The sequence below is a fragment of the Vigna unguiculata genome, chromosome 4 (assembly GCF_037176805.1).
Source record: "Vigna unguiculata cultivar grain cowpea cultivar isolate G323 ecotype 2 chromosome 4, ASM3717680v1, whole genome shotgun sequence".
NCBI lineage: Eukaryota > Viridiplantae > Streptophyta > Magnoliopsida > Fabales > Fabaceae > Vigna > Vigna unguiculata.
The window spans coordinates 8,864,206-8,888,691 of NC_140795.1; the positions used below are offsets into that span (position 1 = coordinate 8,864,206).

The following is a 24,486-nucleotide window of genomic DNA, read 5'->3' on the forward strand; positions in this document are numbered from 1 at the left end:
CTACACACTTTTCGTAAAATGAAAGTTACTACTTCGTTAACCGTTGGATCGAGCTGATATTTTAACAGCTGATCCTTAACACATAGCCTTTGACTTTGACCGGTCCGATCTTGAATCATAGCTCTGTAGTGAGAGCAGTTTTTATCGCAAGATCATTGTAGTTTGGTTGTTTCTCTGATCTTGAATGGTTATTACTGGCTTGAATCTAATTGTTATATTAAAAGCATGTGATCAATGATTATGCATGAGTGATGTGATTCATGGATTGTGGATGATGGGTTTGGTATGAACTTGGCATGTGATTTAAATGAGATGGTTGGTATCAAGGAGACATGGTATTGATATGAAATACAAATATATATTCACTGTTTGGGAAGGATGAGTTGATATGGATTCAACATTTGGTTATGAATGAGAATGGGTTGTAAAGGTTGGCATGAGATATTGTGTATGGTAAACATTACTTGATTGATTTAACATGATTGGTCTGTGGTCAGTGCATAATTCCTTGAAATCTCTAGGTGGGATTTTAGGGTCGTGCTTCAGTGGTCGGGATGTAATTCCATGGCCCCTGTTAGTGGGTGTCCATGGTGGTGCCCTATCTATATAACTTGGTAAGGATTCAAGGTAAGGATTGCATCTTGACACTCTAAGGAGTCAGTTAGTCTCACTTAGAGCGGACTGACTCCTGTGGTGAGAGTAGTAGGAGGCTTGAAATTCATTAAGGACTAACCTTGTACGTGAGGGAATTGATTCATTGTAACACTTGTAACACAGCTCGGGGGTGAGCAGAGGTATCCACCACAAGTGCAAGCATCCGCTGAATTTGACCAGTTTATATGTATCCGGATGAGTCAATTTGAGTCTTAGTGTATTGATTTGGGAGGTCATAACATGTTTGGATGATGTATGTATATTGGACTGTGAAAGTATATCTGATTGCATGATAAAATCTTTTTGGCTCTAGCTTACCCTTTTGCTTGTTTGATTGCCTTGTATGTTGTTCTTCTACCATTGCAATGATCATCAATTTATTGATGGGAGCAGATGTGAGAGGTACTCGAGGTCAACAGAGAAGGGATGGTTCCGCTACACAGTCTACCTGTGTTTGGATGATGTATTGATTTGGGAGGTCATAACATGTTTGGATGATGTATTGTATTGCCCCTAAGGCTTTATTTCGAATATTGACTATCTCTTACTCTTTTTGGGTTGTAGGCATTGTAGTGAGCTTCAGTATTTCCTTTTAAGTACCTTGGATAACTATAAGGAGTGATTTTATACTCCGCAACTTGGCTCTTTATATTATCTGGTGTAAGATTTCATTTAATTATGTTATTATTTAAATGGGATGTTACAAGAACTTCATCACATGAGCAATTTTCTTTTGTTAAACTCAATCTTCATGAATAGTTTAACATTAGTAACCTTAAAAGATAATATTTATGCTTTTTTATCATAATAAATAACATTAAATATTGATGAACTAATGTTTTGATTTAAGAATTTAAACAAATGAAACAATCTAACTATTAAATATTCACTAAATCATCAAGTTTTAGCATGTTTAGTGTCACCTAAGTTTTATATGATACAACATAAAAACTTTTACTAGTTAAAAAATAAGTAACAATGCATGTTTCATTACAGAAGACATCAATTCCATTTTCAATTTGTAAGTATATATAAAAGGCACAAAAGTTGCTCATAAATTCTAATGAAGATTATAACACAAACATTTTTTAAAATGTATGTTAAATTTGTTGTTATCAAGAAAGATATTCATATATAAGGTATTTTATATACGACAAGATGACTACAAAAACAAAAAAGTTGTCTTCTTGTGCACTTTTACCCAACATTTTATGATAGTCACTAGTATATATAGCAAAAGGATATTCCATCGATTTTTTTGGCATATTACATTAATTTTATAATTGATGTCGTATCAAACAATGTAATAAGTGAGAGGCATAATACATCAATTGTAAAAATTAATGTAATATCATATAAAATAACATCGATTAAAAAAAGAATTCATTAATAGATAAAGTTTATTTTAGACCTGAAAAATATATATATATATATATATATATATATATATATATATATATATATATATATATATATATATGTACATATATATATATATATATACATACATATATATATATATGTATATATATATATACATATACATATATATATATATATATATATGTATATGTATATACATGTATATATATATATATATATATATATGTACATGTATATACATATACATATACATATATATATATGTATATATATATATATATATATATATATATATATATATATATATATATATATATATATATATATATATGTATATATATATATATATATCATGTTATAATAAAGCATATATCAAAGTTAACATGGAAGTTAAGACATCAATAGTTAAAGAAATTCATACATCAGCCCATGAATCATCTATCTTAGCATGAACTATGGTCCACATTCAATGCATAATGTAGTATCCACACTCAAAGCTTTCATGTTGCTTATTGCACTAATATATGAAATTTACGTAATTAATATATGAAGAACTAAGAAAATTTAGTTTATTCTATATAGCTTCAATGCAAACTACATACCATGGGATATATCCAATAATAATGGTATGTAGATGCATTGGATTTACCATCTAAGACATTGATGACATTAATAGCACTAAAAAGAGAATTCATTACATTTACAACATAATCATGATAAAATACATTACTTTTGTAATTAAGACATACCTTTGTATTAAAGTTTTCAATTCTTTGCTTGGCTTCTTGTGCACTCAACAAAACCACATGACAATATGGTCTATGAGACAAATAATAATCAATTGTCAATGAGACCTATTAAATAAAGATTTTAGTTAATGATTTGGCATTAGTTAGATAATAACTAAAGTGAGTGAGTTCAACTTACGCATGAAAATAAGGAGCGATGTAAATTTTTTTCTAGGATGCATCAATCAACCATTGAATGTAAATTTGAGAGTGCATTGTTCTATTCCTAGACTTTTTTGTACTTTGAGGCTCAAGGAAATCATAGATATTAGCATTTCTCGCATTGACAATTAATCCATTTAGATACATGCATTGCTACAAATTCACAAGGTTTAGGTTGATCTAACGAAACATAAGTTAAATGCAAAATATAAATTTAAGTGCACTCACATAATCCAAAGTTGAATGACTACAATGTTCAATATCTGATTACCCTGAATTATTTCAAACAAATCTGACATGTTTATATACAATGATATATCATCATTGTCAACGCTAAAGATGGTTGCATCAACGCTAATGGAATGCCATAAGGTACTTGAACAAATTGGATGATGCCCGAATCAACTTCTTAATTAGATTAACATTTTGGTCAGGTTGGGGTTCATAGCTCGGGCTCAAAACTATAGTCTAACTCCCATACGAAAACCAGCAGTACGCACATGACCCAGGTGCTCTTCATCCCGTTAGTTGCAAGACCAAGCCTCAAATTTCTAGGATCACTCCCAAACTGTGGATAGAGTGTATCATTTCTCTTTCATTGAGGTGAATCAGTTGTGTGTCATAACAATCCATCACTTTTTCTTCCATTTGCATGCCACACAAGGTTTTTTGCATCATTAACATTAACAAATAAACGTTTAAATCGAGGTATGATTGGTAGATACCATGTCATTCAACAATTCAGGCAATTCAATGATACTTTTATCTATCCACCCATTTCTTGCCTTGATGTTAAATAATCTTAATATTGCTAACAAACGTGTGAATCTTGTACAGTCGAGATATAAAGCTTTTTCTAAATCATCTTTCAATAAATCATACATGTGTGCGTGTTAAGAATTTTCTTCTCCAATATCCTCAACCATATCCTTCATGTGATCTTCACAATATACATTAGACTATGGAGATGGAGATACAATTGAGAGGTTTACAATTTCACTATGTTAGGTCGATGTTGTATAACTTTTTAAGAAATCATCACAAATAAAATGTTCTCTTACCAACTTAATTGGTAGTCTCTCTCGTTTAAACAATTAACACAGGATCAATAATATTTTCCATTCAAAAGTCTTCTTTTTCGTTGAGCAGATTGTAGAAATTCTTCAACATCATTATCATATACACCACTAACTCAACTAGCATTCACCCAACTTCGATCTATTTCTACACAACATAAAATCCATTGTTTATTTATGAATATCTCCCATTCATTAAAAAATATACTACTTTGCAAACTGTCAAAATCGACGACTGAAGTTCATCATAATGATTGTCATTACTCCTTCCTTTAATTTTAAAATATAATTTGGGATATGAATTCAATTTTTATATTGAATCTTAAATAGGAAACTAAGAAACAACACAACTATAAAATTGATGGAATAACACTTAAAATATGAATTTCTAAACATATTGTTGAGTGTTGAACACCCTTGGACCCAAAACCAACACCTTAACATTACTACTAATACCAAAGCACAACAATTAGATACTTGGAAAAGCAGTAATCAAATATAAATCATAATCCTGAAAATAAATTTCATGAATCACGACGTAAGCAAAAAGAAAAAGAAATAAGAAAAGGCCCAAAAGTGTTAATAGGTTGAAATACTCTCTAATTTCTTATGATCTGCATTTAAGACAACCAAGGATTGTTTTGAAGAACTTGAAATATAACACTTGTAAATTTCTTAGTTGTTTTGTAATAAATTCATAATATCCTTTTGTATATATCAATATGGCAATAGTGGCTAGAGATGGCAAATAAACCCGTCCCCGTGGGTATTGCCCGAACCCGTCCTCGTTTTGACGGGGAATCCCCGCATTGACTGGGTATGGGTATGGGTATGGGGAATCCCCGACTTTTTCAGTTGGGTATGGGGATGGGTATGGGAATATATATATATATATATATATTTTTTTTTCTTTTTTTTTCTTTTAATTATTTCATTTGTCATGAAACTCATTCTCATCTCCAATATATTTTTTATCTTATCATAACCTTTACGTAGTTATGTTAAAATGATGTATGTTAATAAAAAAAAAATATTATGCCTCGCATTTGAATATTTATATTATTTTTTAATATTTTTATTTATTATAAATTTTCCTTTCACATGAGAATGTTTATACTCTCAATTTAAGGTAATATAAAAAAAATTCTTTACTTATTATTATTATTATTAATTTTTATTTAATTTGAAGAACTCTTTTGTTTCATTAAAATAATTTTCGTTATTTTTCAACCATTAAGTATATATGTTGATATTTGAAAAGTTTTCTTAGTTCTTTAAGATATTTTTCGTCTTATCATACCTTAGTTATACATTTGATTTCCTTTGTGTGATTTTTTTCGATAGTCTCTCAAATTATTTCTAAAACACACATTTGTTAGTTTTTTAATATTTTTATTTATTGTTTTTATTTTTATCATGTAGAATAATATTTCGATATATTCTATCTAATTATTTTTTATTTTATAACTCATTATTAATCATAATTTAATTTTTTCACTTTAAATTCTGTTTGAAGTGGTTAAAATTTTATATATATATATATATATATATATATATATATATATATAATGATATTTAGGAATAGTATATGATAATTCACTACAAGAAAAACATGAAATGGTGACTGATTTAGTTAGTAACCCATATCAGTCACTATTTTTCGTCTTTGGTGGTAGTAGTTGATTTATTATCTGAATCAATGACTAAATTAGTGACTGATTCAATGATCGAATCGATACTTGATTTAGTGACCAATTTAATTACTAATTTATTTGTAATTTAATGACAAATTTTTTGGTCACTAATGATATTTCTATTTAATTTTAACCACTTCAAATGTAATTTAATAATTAGTTCTCTAAGGTATTTTTAATTTTATCATACCTTAATTATACATTTGATTTTCTTTATGCGATTTCTTTCGATAGTCTCTCAAATTATTTCTAAAACACACATTTGTTAGTTTTTTAATATTTTTATTTATTGTTTATTTTCATCATGTAGAATAATATTTCGATATATTTTATCTAATTATTTGTTATTTTATAACTCACTATTAATCATACTGTAATTTTTTTTCACTTTAATTGTATAAATAACTTTTATTTACTACAATATAAAAATTTAATGTAATTGCTATGAATATTTTTTTGTCACTATCCAACATATATTGAAGTTCAAAAGATACAAAATCTATGTCAAAATTTTATTATTATGTTTATTATTTGTTCTTTGTGTCATTTTGATCAAGTGATGTATTATAACTTTTATTAGTGTATAAAAAAGAGATTTATTATAATTTAAAAAAATGAAGTAAACAAACATTTAAAATATATTTTAATTTGAATATTTGTTTTCCTTTTATTATTATGTTTATTATTTGTTCTTTGTGTCATTTTGATCAAGTGATATATTATAACTTTTATTAGTGTATAAAAAAGAGATTCATTAGAATTTAAAAAATTGAAGTAAACAAACATTTAAAATATATTTTAATTTGAATATTTGTTTTCCTTTTATATTTTTTTTGAAATATTTTTTAATTTTATCAACTAAGTTCATCAATGTTGTAGTTTGCAAATTTAATAAATGTTTTGGTTCACATGAAATTTTATTTGGTATTCTAATATAAAATGTAAACAATTATAATTTATTTTAAGGTATTTGGCATCGAAGAAAATCCTCCTAATATTGAATATTTCATAATATTATGTTTTCTTTACCGTAATTTTTTTTCTTTTATAAAAATTAATATTGAAGTAGTTAGAACACGGGTACGGGTATGGGTACGAGATTATACCCGTTACCCGGTGGGGATGGGGATGGGAAAAAAGTTTGATACCCGTTGGGTTTGGGTATGGGGATGGGGATGAATTTTTTATGCGGGGATGGGTATGGGATAGCGAAACCCGTCCCCGCCCCGCCCCGTTGCCATCCCTAATAGTGGCCCTTACAACAAGTTGGATAGAGCAAAGCAAATAGAAACCCATGCCCTATTCAACAATAGAGTCACTAAAGTAGCTTTGAATCAAGAACAACCAAATTCAAATTTTGTATACTACATTTACTTATCCATACACGGTTTTTTTGCAAACATTCCCTATATTATTCAATTTCTTTTCCATTTCTAAGAAGGCACTCTACCTTGTTACAAAAAATTCTATCTTATGAAAAACAAAGATGATGTACGTTACCATAAGAAGACGCATCTCAACGGAAGAGAAAGAATATGTTGGGAGGGGAGTGCCACTGTAAGGGTTTGAGAGTCTCGTTTGAAGCCCACCATAGAACAGGACCAAGAGGCACAAGTTGAGCACAATGCAGCGGTAGACTAAGAGGGTTGAGCGGCGACAATGGTACTGGCAAAAAAGCTCCTTTAGGGCGACAATGCCAGCCTAAAAAAAATGTTGTTCGGTATGAAAGAGGCACACAACAATGGTGAACGAGGCACAAGTGGAGGATCAAAAACAGGTAGAACCAGCTGCGAGAGAAAACAAAGAACCGGAACAAAAGAGAGAAATGAAAAGGCACGAGCTTTGAATAAAAACATATACTACGTCAATTCTCTCTAACAATTGATGTAGTATCATGTGTTTTTTTTAAGTTCAATTCAAATGTCATACTACATCGACTACCCGAACAACTGATGTTATATTATTTTCAGTATTTACGAAATTGTCACCGATATTTTCTTATTACATAATTTCATTAACGAGTTATAATAATAATTCATAAAAAGTATCATTTTTCATGACAAGTGTAGTTGTAATCATTATAAAATGAATTATATTTTATGACAGTTGAATATACTATCATAAAAGATACATTTTTCTTTTAAAAATTTTGTTTATTTAATCAATTTCTACTTGTATCGTAAAAAGTGCATTTTTTTTCTTCTAATTTTTATTTATTTAATCAATTATATACTTGCATAACAAATACTTTGTATACAAGAAACACTTATATGACAAAGATTTTTTAACAATACAAGATACACTTATATAACAAAGATTTTTGAACAAAAAATTTTAGTGATTTCATACATTAACTATAACAAAACTTTACTGAAATTTAATTTAAACAACTACATATAAACATGATCATTACAACAAATATTTAAAAGAAAAAAATGTCAACTATCTTGAACTTCATGTAACACATCATTCTTTAATGGGATAAGTAATTGAGTATCTACATGCTTAAATATTTATTCAATCAATAAAAGATAAAAATAGTTAATTTTTAAATATTTAAGATATTTGAACTAATTGTATGTTATCTCTCTCTAAGAGACACTATTTTTTACGATATGAAACACCCATATATTTATGTTGATCATAAATGTGAAAATCACTTTCCAAAATTGGTTTAACATGTGCTCTTGGAAACACAAGTTAAGGAGGAAACTCTGGATCACAATTATGCAAGAAAACGTGAACATCAAACACTTGTTCAAAGATGCAATGCATTGAGAAACTATATAAACCACAACAAAGAGTGGGAAAATATGCATAAGAAAAATTAACACTAATTAACAACACTTGATTCTTCATTCAACATAAGATGGACTCCCAAAATGCAAGCTACAATGTTGGGCAAGCCAAGGGTCAAGCTCAGGTCTACCTTCAACCTCTTCTCTTTGTAGTGTGTTGATGTTCACGCATGCTCAATATTCATAAATCATTGAAAGGTTTTTGTATGATATTGCAGGAAAAGGCTAGCAACATGATGGACAAGGCTAGTGATGCTGCTCATTCTGCTCAAGATTCCATGCAACAGGTTCTTCTATTCTTTGTTTCCCAACTTTTATCTAAATCAAAGCATGTTGTAACATTCATGTTTAATCCATATTTACAATAATATTCATATTGACATTCGAATGTAAAGAGTCTTACATGGTTGTTGAATTAGAAAATAAAATGCATGATAAAAGTAAGTGTATTTTATTGTGTATAGGCTGGGCAACAAATGCAGGAAAAGGCACAAGGAGCTACTGATTCTATCAAGAGTGCTTTGAATTCAAAGAATTAAAAAGCTAAATGGATCGTTAATTATGCTTGACTTTCTTCCCTTCAAATAAACCTTGTTTTTGTTCATCTACATATTTTGTAGAAATATCATTCTTTTTTTATATTAGATGTATTCATCTTATTTCAATTTGTAGAAACATCATTCAATTTTATTTCAAATGTAACCATTTTCCTTTGATTTGGGAAACCAGATTCTTTAATGATCAAAGACTCAAAGTTTTAAATATGAATGGTTCTAAAATCTTGTAGAAAGACATTGCTAACACCAAAATGTTAGATCTAGCCATTTATAAGTACATTTTGTTGAGTTCCTTTCAACAAGCAACAAGTTTATCTATCAATTAAATTACTTCTCAGTCCTACAATTTGTTTTAAATTCTATTAGGCAAACATTTTGGAATTTTGAATGCAAAGCATTTTTTTTGGATGAATTGAAACATTTTTCACTTAATTAAAATTATGTTAAATTACTCTTTTGGTCCTTATATTTGTCAAGTAATGTCAAATTAGTTCTCTAGTTTTTCTTTGTCTCAATTTGGTCATTGTTTTTTTTAAATGATTCAATTTGGTCATTGCCATCAATTTTGACCAAACAATCTTAAAGCCAACTCCACATGTCAATTTGTGATTTTTTTATTTTTTTTATTTTTGAATTTTTGAATTTTTTTATTTTTTTCACAATTGTGTCACACATAAGTTTAAGAACTAAATTTCAAGTTTAAAACAAAACTCAAATTTAAAGTTTTGTATAAAATTTAAGTTAATTTGAAAATATCTTTAGAAATATTATTAATAGAAACGTTAATTTTAGTAAAAATATCACCATAAGATTTACAGAAAAAATAAATTGAGTCTCAATTTAAGGAGGGATAATACTGTTCTACTTTTACAAAAATTAGGACTAAATTGAAATTAAAAACAATTATAGGAAACAAATTGAATCATTTTGACACGTGGCACAATTGCGAAGTGACACGTGTAAAAAAATATTAATTAACACGTGGCATTGATTTTAACATCGTTTAGTCAAACTAACAGTAAAGACCAAATTAAATCTTTTTAAAAAAAATAAGAACTAAATTGAGATAAAAAAAAAACTTGAGAACCAAATTGACATTACGTGACAAATAAAAAACCAAAAGAATAATTTAACCTTAAAATTACAATTGTAACTTAATAAAAAAGGTATTTTAATTATTTTATTCAGTTTGATTTATCTTTTTGATAAAAAAAAAACTCAATTTAGTTTCTTATATTTCAAACTCTAACGTGAATTTTTTTTTTCCATTTACACCGAAATGAGTGAGATTACACATTTGTTTTATTTTCTAAAATTAAAAAGTATAATATACTTATTATGAGTTTCTTAAAATGATAAAATAAATCAAAACTTAGAGCAATGTCAAAAGAAGTAAACTCAATCACAAGAATTATTTTGTTGTGTTAGACTAACGGTCTTTCTTGAACAGTTTAACATTAATAACCTAATATAACATATTTTTTTTGTCTAATTTTAATGAGATACATTTATGTCTTTGTAATAATATAAGATGAGAATGTTCATTAGTTAAAAGATAACATTCAACACATCCTTCATCATAGAAGACATAAGTTCATTTTTTGTTTTTTGTAAGACTAAAATATACAAAAGTTGACTTACGAATGTCAACGAAGATTTTAACACAATAAATCAAATATTTTCTAAAAGTGTACATTAAATTTGGTATTATTAATATAAATAAATAAAGGTGTATTTTAAATTTAATATTATCAATATAAATTTTAAATTTAATATTATCAATATAAGAAAGGGATGTTAAGAATATAAGATATTTTATATATAACATGATGATCGCAAAAAAAATAAAAAATAAAAAGTTGTCGGTTAAATGCTACCTCCAATTGATAAAGATCATTTTTTATAATGATTAAAATGCACTTTTTATGTGAATTTTAAAGCTGACATAGATACAACTAACATATAAAAGTATTACTTTTCATGATAGTTGAATAACAATGATAGTTGAATAACAGTGTTATAGAAATTTCACTTTATATATTAATTTTAAAGATTTATCTGAAAAAATATTGAAATATGTCACTTCATTATAAAAAAAATTATTAAATAATGATTAGTTTTAGTGATTAAAAATATGTTTAAAGATTAATTTAGAGATTAATTTTCTAATTAAAATTAATTTAGAAATCAAATTTTTCTAACCAAAATCTTAATAACTAATGTTAGTGACCAAACTTAGAGATCAAATCATAATAGAAATTATTTTAATTGTCAAATTAAAAACCAATTTGAAACTAGAGCTGTCAAAATGGTTATAACCCGCAAACTAACACAGTTCACCACGGGTTGAGACCGGGTTGGGTTGAAAAAAAAAATTAGAAATTTCAATACGGATCAAAAATGAACCTAACCCACTAAGAACCCGACTCATTCGAATTGAACCTGTGATGAATCAGGTTAGCTCACCAACCCACTAATAAATTTTAAATATTAAATATATATATATATATATATATATATATATATATATATATATATATATATATAATATTAAAAAATAAAACCCTAAATCTAAATGATATTCTCTTTAATTCACCACTGCATCTTTTGTTTGTTGTTGTCATCTTCAAACTGCTGCTACCAGACTCAGCATTATTTGTTTGTTCATATTTTCACGGTTCTAACTTCTATCTCTCATCTCTCCCTTACTTTCACTTCATAATTTATTTTGAAACCTGCAAAATATTTTTAATTGGCTAAAACCCCTTTGAAAAAAACCCTTCCTAATGCATTGGTTTCTATTTTTGTGGTACCATGTGTTCGTTTCAAAGATATAAAACTATTTGTTTTCCTTCTTTTACATTTTTTTTCATGTGTTCTTTTTCAATATGCAACTTGATGTAGTTGTTAGATAAGTGGCATCCAAGAATATCTTATAAGTATCTTGCACTAACCATGCTCAAACGAGTTGAATACTGGTAATTTATTGGTCCCTTATATATTGTTTTAAAGTTATGCTACTTACACTTTTGGTTGTTTGTTTATATAATTTATGTTTGCGGTAATTACAGAACAAAATGAATTTTGAAACAGTAAATGATCAATGTGTTAATGATACTTTAAATGATTCTTTGCCACCAACCGTATAAGAGATTGAAAATGAGGGTACAAATTTTGATAGAGAAAGTAAGAGACCTAGTGGAACTACTTCTAAGGTTTGGGATCATTTTAAAAAAATTGGTATAAATGAAGGTAAAGAAAAGGAAAAATGTAATGCATGTGGTGCAGAATATGTTTCCGGTGGTTCAAATATAGGGACTTCAACAATGTTACGTTATTTGTCAAAGTCTACGATTATAAAGAAATTAAAAGACAATGACATGGGGAAAATGATAATTGATCATACTAGGAAATTAAGATCTAGGGAAATTGACCAAAAAGTTGTAGATGACCTTATTTCAATGGCTATTATTCAACATGGGCTTCCATATAATTTTTTGAAATATAAGTGAATTAAATAATTGTTTGTATATCTAAATCCAGAAGTAAGAGTTCCAAGTAGGAATACAGTTGTGTCTAATATTTCAAAGAAATTTTATGAACACAAAGAGAGGGTGAAACTTGTAATGCGTAAATTTCATAGCCGAATTTGTTTGACATTTGATTGTTAGACTTCTATAAATTAAGAAGGGTTTATTTGTTTGACTGCTCATTTTGCTTATCTGAGTTGGAGGTTGTAGAAGATTATTGCCTTTTGTAAAATGGAACCTCTACATATTGGTCATGATTTGGCACCAAAAAATTTTGCTTTGTTGCTTGATTGGGGAATAGATAGGAAAATTGTTTCTATCACATTAGACAATGCTAGTGCCAATGAGGTGATGCGAAAAATTTTGCGTGACTAATTGAATTTGCAAAATAGTTTGATATGTAATGGTAATTACTTTATTGTAAGGTATAGTGCACATGTCTTGAATATTATTAAACAAGAGGGATTAAGGGTGGCTTCTGATGCTTTACATAAGATTAGAGAGAGTATCATGTAAGAGGATTGGAGGCAAAAAAAATTGCATTTAAAGAATGTGTTATTCAAGTGAGGGATATTGATACCAAAGTAGGTTTGAGAATGGATGTTGCTACTAGATGGAATTCTAGGTACCTTATGCTTGAGAGTGCAATTAGATATCGACGTGCCTTTGCAAGTTTGGCTATCCATGATACAAATTATGTTCATTGTCCATCAAATGATGAGTGGAAAAGGGCTGAAAAAATGTGTGAGTTCTTAAAGCCATTTTATGTAATGACTAATTTGATTTTAGGTTCTTCTTATCCAACTTTAAATCATTACTTCATGCAAGTTTGGAAACTTGAATGTTTGTTGCGAGAAAATGCAAAAAGTGGTGATCCGACGATTAAAGATATGTCGTTTTAATTGGTTAATAATTAAATGTATGTTATATCGTATGTTATTGCATGATCAATGTCTATTTTTGTTGAATTTTGCGTTTCTGGGAATTTTTCCAGAAACCGCCTGGCGAGTGATGAACTACCGCCAGGCGACACATGCATTTTGCCTATTTTTCTGAGTTCCTAATAGGAACCGCCTGGCGGTGAGCTTAGTGCCGCCAAGCGAAGCAAGCCCCACCACCCATTTTTCTGGGTTGATCATGAACTGCCTAGCGGTGAAGAACACCCGTCAGGCGATGCTTTTCGTTTTTATTTGATTTTCGGGTTCTGCATGTTTTGGGTTGCTTTGGTTCGGTGGAAAAGGAATTTTAAGAACATTTGGACCAAAAAGGAAGGGATTAATTGTGAAAAGTCATAGTAGTGCGATAAAATAAAATGAAATTGGCTATGAATGAATGTCAAGGTGGAAGAATTGGGGTTTTCGGAAATTGTATAACAAATTGCGTAATAAACTACAAACTTATTGGATGAATTGTGATCCTAAACCTTTGAGTGGTGAGTATTGAGTCGAAACTGAAGGAAATCGGGATGGTTGGGCTAGTTGAGGTTCGTAGGCGCAAGGGAAGGGTTGTTGTGTTCCTGGAACTGCAGGAACCGCTTGGCGGCACCGAATTGGCCGCCAGGCGCCACACCAGAGGTGCATGGTGTGTTGACTAACGAAAAACGTTGTTTTTCGTACTTTTCGGGCAACAGTAACCGTCAGGAGGTAGTTTAGTCCTGCCGAGCGCCAGTCGTCTGATTCTGGGCGCTAGGCGCCACCAATTTTTCTAGTTCGCGTAGTTTTCATAAAACTACATTTTCCGATTCGTTAACCGTTCGATTTAGGTGAAATTTTTACAGGTGGTCCACAACATGTAGTTCTTCACTTTGAACGGTGGAGATTTGATTTGGAGGTAAGTAGCTAGAGATATACATTACTTAATATTGCTGATTTTGGATTTTGTAAAATACATGAAGAAGCCCTTGATTAGTTCAAGTAACTTCTAATGAAGCATAATTGGGTTATGTGGTAATTCTGTATCAATTTGAATGTTCCTTTGGGTTAGTCAAATGTGGAGAATTTTTTTGGTGAAGGCATGTGTGTCAATATTAAATTGCATCGGTGCGTAAGATCATGTTTGAGCATGCTTGGGATGGTCTATACGACTAGGGGATGAATGCACATGTGAGATGCTATAAGGCCTAGAACATTAAAGATGACAATGCTTTTCATTAGGGGTACTCTAGAATGAGAGCAACCTGTGTGAAGTGTGCTTAAACCTGAACTAAAACCAATAATGTGCAAGTACTGGTGTAGTGATTGGTGGTACGTTTCCCCCGCCAGGCAATCTAAAAGCGGCAGCTCCTAGCGGACGTGTCCCCCGCTAGGCAATTTTGCTGTAGCAGATTGGTGTTATGCTTGCTATGATGTGCGTGATCTACAAGGCTTCTAGGATATCTTAAAGGTCGGCTTGTTGGTGTTCCTTGAGTTGAGCTCGAAATGGCATCCCTCGAGTTGAGCTCGGGATGGCGGATGAACACGAGGAACCCTTGAGTTGAGCTCGGGTTGGCGAGTGTTGCCGGTGTGAGTGTGCTGGTTGTGGCCAGTACGGATGGGTCCAGATAGATTGCCCTCCTCAATAGTTGACTAACGAGTTTGGTAGTCTTGTAACGTTACGAATTATGTTCGTATATGGGAACTCCACCTGGCGTTACAGTGTATGATCCGTAGCATGGTTACCTGCACGTGCTCTATCGGTTGTGGCCAATAGGTATGGCAACAAGACACCTTGAGGTACCCACTAGAAGATGTAGAACACGAATAACATAGTGGTGGCCATGTGATGTGATATCAAAAGATGGAATTCCTTTGGTGTGATTGTGTGATTGGTATATTTGTGTCATATATATATATATATATATATATATATATATGTTTATTTTGTTAGCTCACCCTATTTGCTTGTGTTTGGCGATGATCGTGTACGCGGTACATAGGAGCAGATGATGTTGCAGGTGGATCTGGTGAGGCTTAGCAGCGGAGCAGGGAAAACTCATGGGAATAGTTTTATAGAGTTTTATCATTTATGGTTTTGGATTAAAGATGTAATCTATTATGAGACTGTTTTGGTATTTCATTGAATTTTGAGAAGATTTGAACTCAAAGTTATCTTTATTATGAAATAAATTATTTGAAATTTTCCGCGTTTTTGGGAAATGGATTTATAATTAATGCGTTTTTATTTTCTTATTTTATTTTTTTGTTTAAACTCGTAATATCCTAACAGGATGTTACATTTGGTATTAGAGCAATGGTTTTCAAAAGATTTTTGGGCATTGGGGAGTCAGCTTGACGCGTTTCAATTGTATCTTGTGTGTTATGGTTAAGTTCTAATGCTTAACTCTATATGTTTAAGCTTAGTAACAATGTCCTTGCTAGGTTTTGTTGAGCAGGCAAGGAATGTTGCTGGTGAGGCTCAGGAAAAAGTGACGCTCTTACCGGGTTTTGGTGAACAGGTAAGGGTGGGGCTCTTGTCGGGTTTTGTTGAACAAACAAGAGTTGTGTTTGTGAGGATCAAGGAAAACAACACTCCTACCGGGTTTGTGTGAGCAGGTACGGGTTGGACTCTTGTCGGGTTTTGGTGAGCAAGCAAGGGTTGTTGTTGTGAGTCTCAGGGTATGCAACGCTCTTACCGGGTTTTGGTGAGCAAGTAAGGGTGATACTCTTGCTGGGTTTTGATGAGTAAGCAAGAGTTGTTGCTTACGGGTCTTAGTAGAAGCAGCGCTTTTACTAGGTTTTGGTGAGCAGGTAGGAGTGGTACTCTTGCTGGGTTTTGGTGAGCAGGAAAGGGTAGTTGCTTATAAGACCTAAGGAAAGTAATGCTCCTACCGGATTTTGGCGAGCAGGTAAGGGGTATTACTTGTCTTTCCCAATGCGTTGGTGCGCAAGGGGAGAGGTTCTTTCCAAGAAACGTTGGTGTGCAGGAAAGGAACTTGTGAACTGGAAGTATTAAGAACAGAAAATGTCTTGGTAGAGTGATGAGGGTGCACACTCATGACTATATCTGAGATAGTTTCCCTTCTTAATTCTAAAGGTTTTGGTAAACGAGAAAGGTGATAGGATGAGTTTGTCTTTTATACTTTCTTGTTATGTTTACGTTTTTGTGATCTATGTGTGTTATTTGTAATGGTTGACTACAGAATCAAGGTCAAACTTGATCTGTTTGTTTTGCAAGAGTTGGGTAGGGATTTTAAGAAAATCTCTTGATAGAAGATGTGAGTACGCAGAAGGATATCTCGGTGGGCAAGGAAAGATAAGTTGGTTTGATGAGCCTAAGAGCGACGTTAGGACCCAAAAGCAACGCATTAGGCAAGGGGATCTTCAAGAATGAGTTCTTGGGACTAATACCTCAAGTGTTGCGAGAGGAATTGAATTCAAGGGTTAAAATAAGGAGAGGTGTTCAAATGTCTATTGGTGTCGCGAAGTTGGGAAGTTAAATTGGTACTACTCTCTAGTATAGGTCTAAAGTTGGAGGTAGTAAGTGGTGAAAAGTACGAAGCAAAGGTTAAAACAAAAGGGTAGAGACCAAGAGGGATAATCTCAAGTTAAAGGTAAGTTGAGGCAGAGCTCGGATGATTAAATCGAAACGGGAAGACCAATCTGGTGGTGAGAATACAGTGAGTTCAAGGTTTTATACCTAGGTAACTCATAGGAAGTAGTTGAAATTTTTCAACAAGGACCGCGATTCAGGTCAAGAGTATAAGGGACATCCTAATGAGGGTGGCTCGCAAGAGAGACAAGTTTGAGTTGGGACATGAGATGAACAAATTCTCGTATAAAAAGAAGAGCTACAACGTAAGTCGTTCTTAAGGGAAGCAAGATGATAAACGGTGATGGACTGATTGAAGCAAACAAGCACATTCAAGGATACAAGGTTTAAAAGTAGTACTTGAGAGGTGAATTTTGTGTTAATGGAGATCGTATACTTTGGGTTGTGCCATAAGAGATTTGGGTTCTGATAGTCTGCAAAGGGAGTTGGTAGTGAGAGGTTGGTTTTTTTTTCGACTATAGTTACGGCCAAGGGAGAAGTATTCTCGTATGGTGGGCTACTGGGGATCAAAGGATTCAACCTCGAGATTAACTGGAAATCAACTCCTTTGTGTGATTGGGACAGAAACGCAAGGAAAATTGGTTATTCCATGTTTTCCTTCCCTGATCGAGGGGATACCAACAAAGTGGCATAGATGACACAAAGGAGATAAATCGACCGTGGAGTACTATTTGTTGATCAAGAGGAAAGAAGGGGGCAGAACATCATGGCAATTTGAGTCGACTAACAACGATGGATGAAATATAAAGGCAAGGGATTGCAATTGCGAAAGATTTCTTAAACGCGTTTCTGAAGAAGGTGCTAGAATTTTCATCTATAAGTGATGGGGTTCACTACAACGTTGATGTGTGAATCAAAACTAAGAGAAATTGTCTTTAATGGGATAGTTTCTACTGAGGGTGTAAAAATTAAAGAAGCAGGTTGTAACATCTCGTCCAGATATTACGAATTTATTAAAATAAAGTAAAGTAATTAATTTCATTTTGATTAATAATACTCCATTTCCCAAAAACACGGGAAATTTAGATCTTTATTACTTTACCAAGAAGTCCATAAATACAAAACTGCAAATGTAATCAAAATATTCCATGAGTCTTTACAATCCATTTCAAATAAAGTAAAGAAAACATTAACAAAAAGATCCCATGGTCATCCCCTCTCCGCAGCTAAGCCTCACCATCTGCACCTGCATCATCACCTGCTCACGTGTACCGCATACACGATCATCGCCAACCACAAGCAGATAGGGTGAGCTAACAGTTGAAACACACAAAAATATACCAACATACATATACATGTATAACCAATACAGATAATATAACAATAACACAAACTCTTTCTTTATACTACATGTCCACAACCATATAAAATATCATTTCTTTTCCCACGGAACCTTACTCCATTACCATCACATGGCCACCACCATGTACACCGATGCACCTAGTGGAAGACTCGTTACCTTCCCTTCACATGGCCACAACCATGTTAGCAGCCATCTACATCTCCTATTAAGTATCTCAAGTTGCCTTGCTTCCACACCTATCGGCCACAACCGATAGAGCACGTGCGGAAACCATGCTACGGATCACACACCGTAACGCCAGGTGGAGTTCCCAAATACGAACAAAGTTCGTAACGTCCCAGGACTACCAAACTCGTCAGCAACCACTGAGGAGGGCAATCCAAGTGGACCCATCAGTACTGGCCACAACCAGCACACTCACACCGGCAACACTCGCCAACCCGAGCCACCACTCAAGGGTTCCTCGTGTTCATCCGCTATCCCGAGCCACAACTCAAAGGAAGTCATTGCGGGCCACAACCCATAGAATGCCACGTGCTTAATCCTTGTCCCGGGCAACAACCCAAGGATACGTTCTGGGCCACAACCCATGGAACACCAGCAAGCTCACCATTAAGACACTCTAGAAGCATTATAGATCATGCATCAGCATCCAAGCATTATAGATCATCCAACCAATTAGAAAGAATTAAATATCTAATGAGTACATTAACTAGATTCACTCTAGGAAGAAATAATTTGGATGCAATTTTAGGTTCCCAAAAAGAAGTGTACTGAATAGAGAAGGCATAGGTTATGCTGAACACGAAAATCAACTTGGTAGTCGACTAGAGTCAAGGAAATTCATTAACTTGAGTAAACAATCTTCTATTGTATGCTTTTATTGTTGTGAACCTGGCCATACATCAAATAAATGCTACTTTAAGAATTATGGTGTTCCTGAGGGTAAATATAAATGGATAGCTAAAGAATCAAATGTTTTGTCTAACATGAAAGGACCCAAATTCAATTGGGTACTTGCATCATCTCTTTAAATTGTTTTGTAGAGTTTATGAAAAGCCTAATGATCAATGTGATATTATTTTTTGGGTTGCACAAGTAAAGATAAGTTTGAATCACTCCCTACCTCAATAATGATGAGTAAAACAACTTTTAACACTTTTTGATGATGTTTCTTAGGACATAAAGATTAATCTTTTACTACCAAAAGTGTTTCTACAAATACAAATTGTGTTGTTACATCTATGTTGCTATTCTTCAACATTTTAATGAATTAGGCATACTTAATTTCGCATTTACAGCATAAAAATTTGCATCAGATTTTACCATTCTACAGCAAATAAAGTTGACTATCTAGTTAACTATCATTTTCATACTGCACCAAATTTGTCACCACTGCACCAGTTTTTTCTGTTTTTGCATTAAATAGTCAACTTGCTAGTTAACTAGTCACGCATTTTTCATATTTCATGTGGTATATTTCGAAATTAGTCGACTACATTAGTACCCTAGTTAGCTATGTCTGCAACAAACTTGGTTTAGTAAAGTTTTTTTGATAACTTTCAAATTAATTTCAAAAGCCATAAACAACACTACTAAATCCCTAAATAAGATCCGAACCCTAAATCCCCATTCTCTAATTGTTTTCAAAATTTCCAATCTCTTTAAAACCCTAATCTTGAGAAGTTGTAGTAAGTTACCAATATTCCTTTTTCATTGTGCCATTTGAATTGTGTTGTTGTTACTCATCCTTCCTGCAACCTTCATATACGTTTGAGGAAGAAGAAAAGAAATTTGTCGCTGCCATTGTTGATGATGAGGAAGGATCTCCACAAGCTGAAATGTCCGATTAATGGGATTGTAATCTTTCTATCTTTCTCCTTTTGTTTTCATTTTGGTTTAAATTGGTGTTAACATGTACACTGCCTGATCTAGTTTCAGTAGCGTAAATAGGATATCTCTTTTGCCTATAATTGAGGATATTAAAAAGATATGCGCGTGGGTTGTACGAGTCGGGCCTTTACGGGCCAGTAGGCTCAATATCACGACTTACCACACGTATTTTTTGCAGGTCGGCCCGTCAGGCCATGCCCACATTACAACCCTTTTCCACATCCATATTTATATTTGTGCTTCATAGATTAAATTCCACTTTTTAAGATGATGTCAAAGTTATATAAAGTTTGTGCAAATAATATTTGTTATTTGTTGTTTTATTGTGCGACTTGTTACTGAACAACCCACTATTGTATGTCACACACTCAAGATGTATATGCCTTGGTGTGAATAAAGTGTATTGGAGATTTCATATTGTCATATTGACTAAAGATAAACTGGATTTATAGTATATAAGTAATTGCAAATCTTATTTTACAGACAAATTTTATAAGATTGAGTCAGACTTAAAGTCCACTTCATTTTTCATTTCAAATGGTGTTAAAATTTGATTCCATGGATATTGTACCCGTCCAGAAATAGTGCGTCGATATATTATCGATGATAGGGTGATGATCAACAATGAACAGAGATATGAAATGGCATCGCCATCAAGCCGACACTTGAGCAAGGATGAACAGAGGTGAAGAGTTGTATCGCCATATAGCTGATGTCAAGGAATAGGGAAAAAATTCAAGTCAAAAAGCACGTCTCCACATAGTCGAGGTTATTGTGGCAATCCAAAAGGATGTCTCCACAGACTTGAGGTCATTGGAGGAATCCAGAAGGATGTCTCCATAGAGTCGAGGTCATTGTAAAAATCCCGAAGGATGTCTCCACAGAGCTGAGGTCATTGTAGGAATCCAGAAGGATGCCTCCATAAAGACGAGGTTATTGTAGAAATCCAGAAGGATGTCTCCACAAAGTCGAGGTCATTGCAAGAATCCAGAAAGATGTCTCCATATAGTCGAGGTCATTGTAAAAATCCAGAAGGATGTCTTCCTAGGACCGACGCCACTTAGGGTAGTTGGTTGATGGTTCAAGATTTACGAGGATATCACCATAGTACCGATCTCTCTGTAAGAAGCTAGGATTGAGGAGATGGTGGACGTGAAGATAGAAAATATTTAAAGGAAGGTACATTAGTTATTATTTAGGGAAATATTCTAGTTGTTATTTAAGGGAACACTACAAAACACCATTTTTGCTTCATAATATGACGGTTATAGAAAACTGCCATATGACGGTTTTAATATGGCGGTTATAGAAAACTGTCATAATTTGCTTCATAATACGACAGTTCTATAACTGCCACATTTTGTATGCAAAATATGGCATTTGAAAACGCCATTATGCTCCCATTACACTTTCGTTTTCTAGTGGCGCCATCTTTCCCTCCATAATACTTTTTTTTTTTTACTTCTCATTTAATTCTATCTTTTTTATTACACAGAAAATCGAATTTTAATGGGATAAATGCACACACAAAACATAAAATTGACTCATGTAAGACAACCTACAAAATCCTCTCTATCAACCCCAATAGCTGTTTCGTTTCCACACTCTTCACACCTCACAATTTTCCACTCTCGCACCTCGCAGTTCCCAATCCTCGCCGACTCCACCCTCCTCGCCGCAGGAGATCACCATGCAGTTTCCCACTCCTCGCACCTCGCTGTTTCCACTCCTCGCACCTCGCACCACCACACCATTCTTGTTGTTTCCGCTCCTCGCACCAAGGCGCCGAAGATTGGGACTCCCTTCGCCACACTGATTGGGAACCAGCAAAGCGTTGAAAATCTCTAGCAACTACGACGACAATGTCGAACAGGGTTTCGTCGCGAGCCATTTCTCCGCTGCCCAAACTCTCAACCAATCGAGCACACTAGCAGTCGCCACGGAGCATTCGTTGTGCATTTCCTCATTTCCGACACGGACAAGGTCCTTCCACTTCTTTCCCTCTATTACGATTTCGTTTTTGGTTGGTTTGCACTTTGATTAGTGACTAATGTGCGACTCGTATTGTTTGCTCTGATTATTGGGTTAATTAGTGGGAAACATAAAAGTTGTGATTTTGATTGCCAGAAGGCATGAAAATGCTTTGTTTTGGCGCTTTTGTTTGATGTTTATGGCTGTTGATATCATGGTTAATACTAGGTTTCTAGCATCTATAACGGATTTTGTTTGTTGTGGACTGTTGGAAGAGGTTGGTATTTTTTGGATGAAATAAGGAACTGGGTTAATGTTTTATAAGGCCCCATGGTCTAGTGTTGTGTTTTTATAAGGTAACTTGTCCTGTGTTTGATGGATTTTGAAAGCACCAAAGAATCTAATCTTGTATTGTTTTAACTTTTCTAAGACTAGTCATGTGAATGTCTGTGTAGTGGATTTTGAAATGATAGAAGTGGAAGTAAGGATTCAATGGCTGTAAAAAAATGGTGCTTGTTCTTGTTATGTGTTTTTTTACCTTTCAAATAAACAATTTTCATTCTGTGATTTTTTGTCTAAAGAAGGAACAAGGGTCTGTTTGCTTTTCCATCGAAAACCAATGTTATATGAGTAATTTCAACGTCTCTTTGAAGCTTGGATCAAAAACCAAACACGTTAGAATGTTTGGAAGATGAGAGAGTCTTTGAAGTATAGTCATTTCATCAGTTTCTGAATTTCTATTGAATTAATTACTTTTGTTTGTTCTATTTACTATGATATTTATGAACTACAATTAATAGATTGTTAGTTACATTTGAGAAGGTTTAAAGGGTTCTTCTAGGCTATAGTGAGAAGTGGAGAAAGGTATCTCTTTTACCATGTAGTGATTGGATGATTCTTGATGAGAATGATACGTTTTTCTCATTGTCATCATGTTGAATTTAAAAGTTCCATGTTAGATATTCACTTTCATAATGTGTCCTATATTACAAACACTACCGAGTTACTGTTATGCCTGATCTTTACCTATTGAATATGAAGATTTCAGGGAATCCTAGGGGTTATGAATGAGATGAATATATATATATATATATATATATATATATATATATATTGTCAATCTGTTGGAAACCTAATTAATATATATATATATATATATATATATATATATAAATGAAAATGATTATGATTTAACAGGAAACTCATAATTGTGATTTAAAAAATGGATTTTACCTTTAATCCTAGGTTTTTCATCTTGACAGTACTTCGTGGGTTAGTGTCAATTAGTATTTTGTTTTCATGAGTATGTACCAACCAACATAATAGTGTGTGCATGCATCATTCCATTATTTATTTAAATCATAACTTTGGTTGAGATTGTCATGATTAGTATTATATTGATAAGTTTTAATGTGTGTGTCTTGCTAAATCTTTCCTTTGTCAATCTTATAAAATGGTATTCATGGGTGCTAACAGTAGCTTGCTTTTTGTGTTCTTTTGCTTCCTATATTGTTTATACTTGTAATTTATAGTGTACAACTAGAAACAATATTCAGTGAAACTTTTTTGACTATTTTGTATGCAGATTTTATTGTGATTGAAAAAAAAAATCATTTATTGCGTCAAAGACAATTATCCAGGTAATTTATTGGATTTACTCCCTATCAAACTTTATTAATTAAACATTGTCAATGTTTCCTTTTGTATTTATAAACTTTATCTACTTACCTTTATTGTCTACTTTTGTTCATTTTATTTTGTATGATCCATATCTGTTAGCAGCCCATTAGCCAAATGAGAATTTTACTAGAACTAAGATTATCTTTCCCATTTATTTTTTATGGGTTATGATGCTTACTTCGCCTGAGTGCTTTGACACTTCTAAACCATCCTCAGATTTTTCCTTTTCACTAGTATTCATTCCTTGATGAGATGAGCGCTTCTTTTTGAAACCAATGAAAGCAACTTTCTGCTGATAATTCTTAGAGAGCACTTTTTGTTTATCTCTAACAGGATGTTGGTTAGGCACTTTATCAAGACCCATCAAATTTAAAATAACACTTGATGCTTCTTTAGACTCCATTATGCAATTATTATTCTACAAGATAAGTTGAACACTAGAAGCACTCTCTAAAAACTAATGAAATTGT

At 32.5% G+C, this 24,486-nt stretch overlaps 1 protein-coding gene across 1 annotated transcript; it reads left to right on the forward strand.

Moving 5' to 3' along the window:
• The first annotated feature begins 8,570 nt into the window (after positions 1–8,570).
• LOC114180287 (uncharacterized) lies at positions 8,571–9,389 on the forward strand. The gene is made up of 3 exons (XM_028066576.2): positions 8,571–8,680; positions 8,774–8,842; positions 9,020–9,389. Exons 1-3 carry the CDS (start codon positions 8,627–8,629, stop codon positions 9,092–9,094), a joined length of 198 nt encoding a protein of 65 aa, XP_027922377.1. The 5' UTR covers positions 8,571–8,626; the 3' UTR covers positions 9,095–9,389.
• Positions 9,390–24,486: the final 15,097 nt, after the last annotated feature.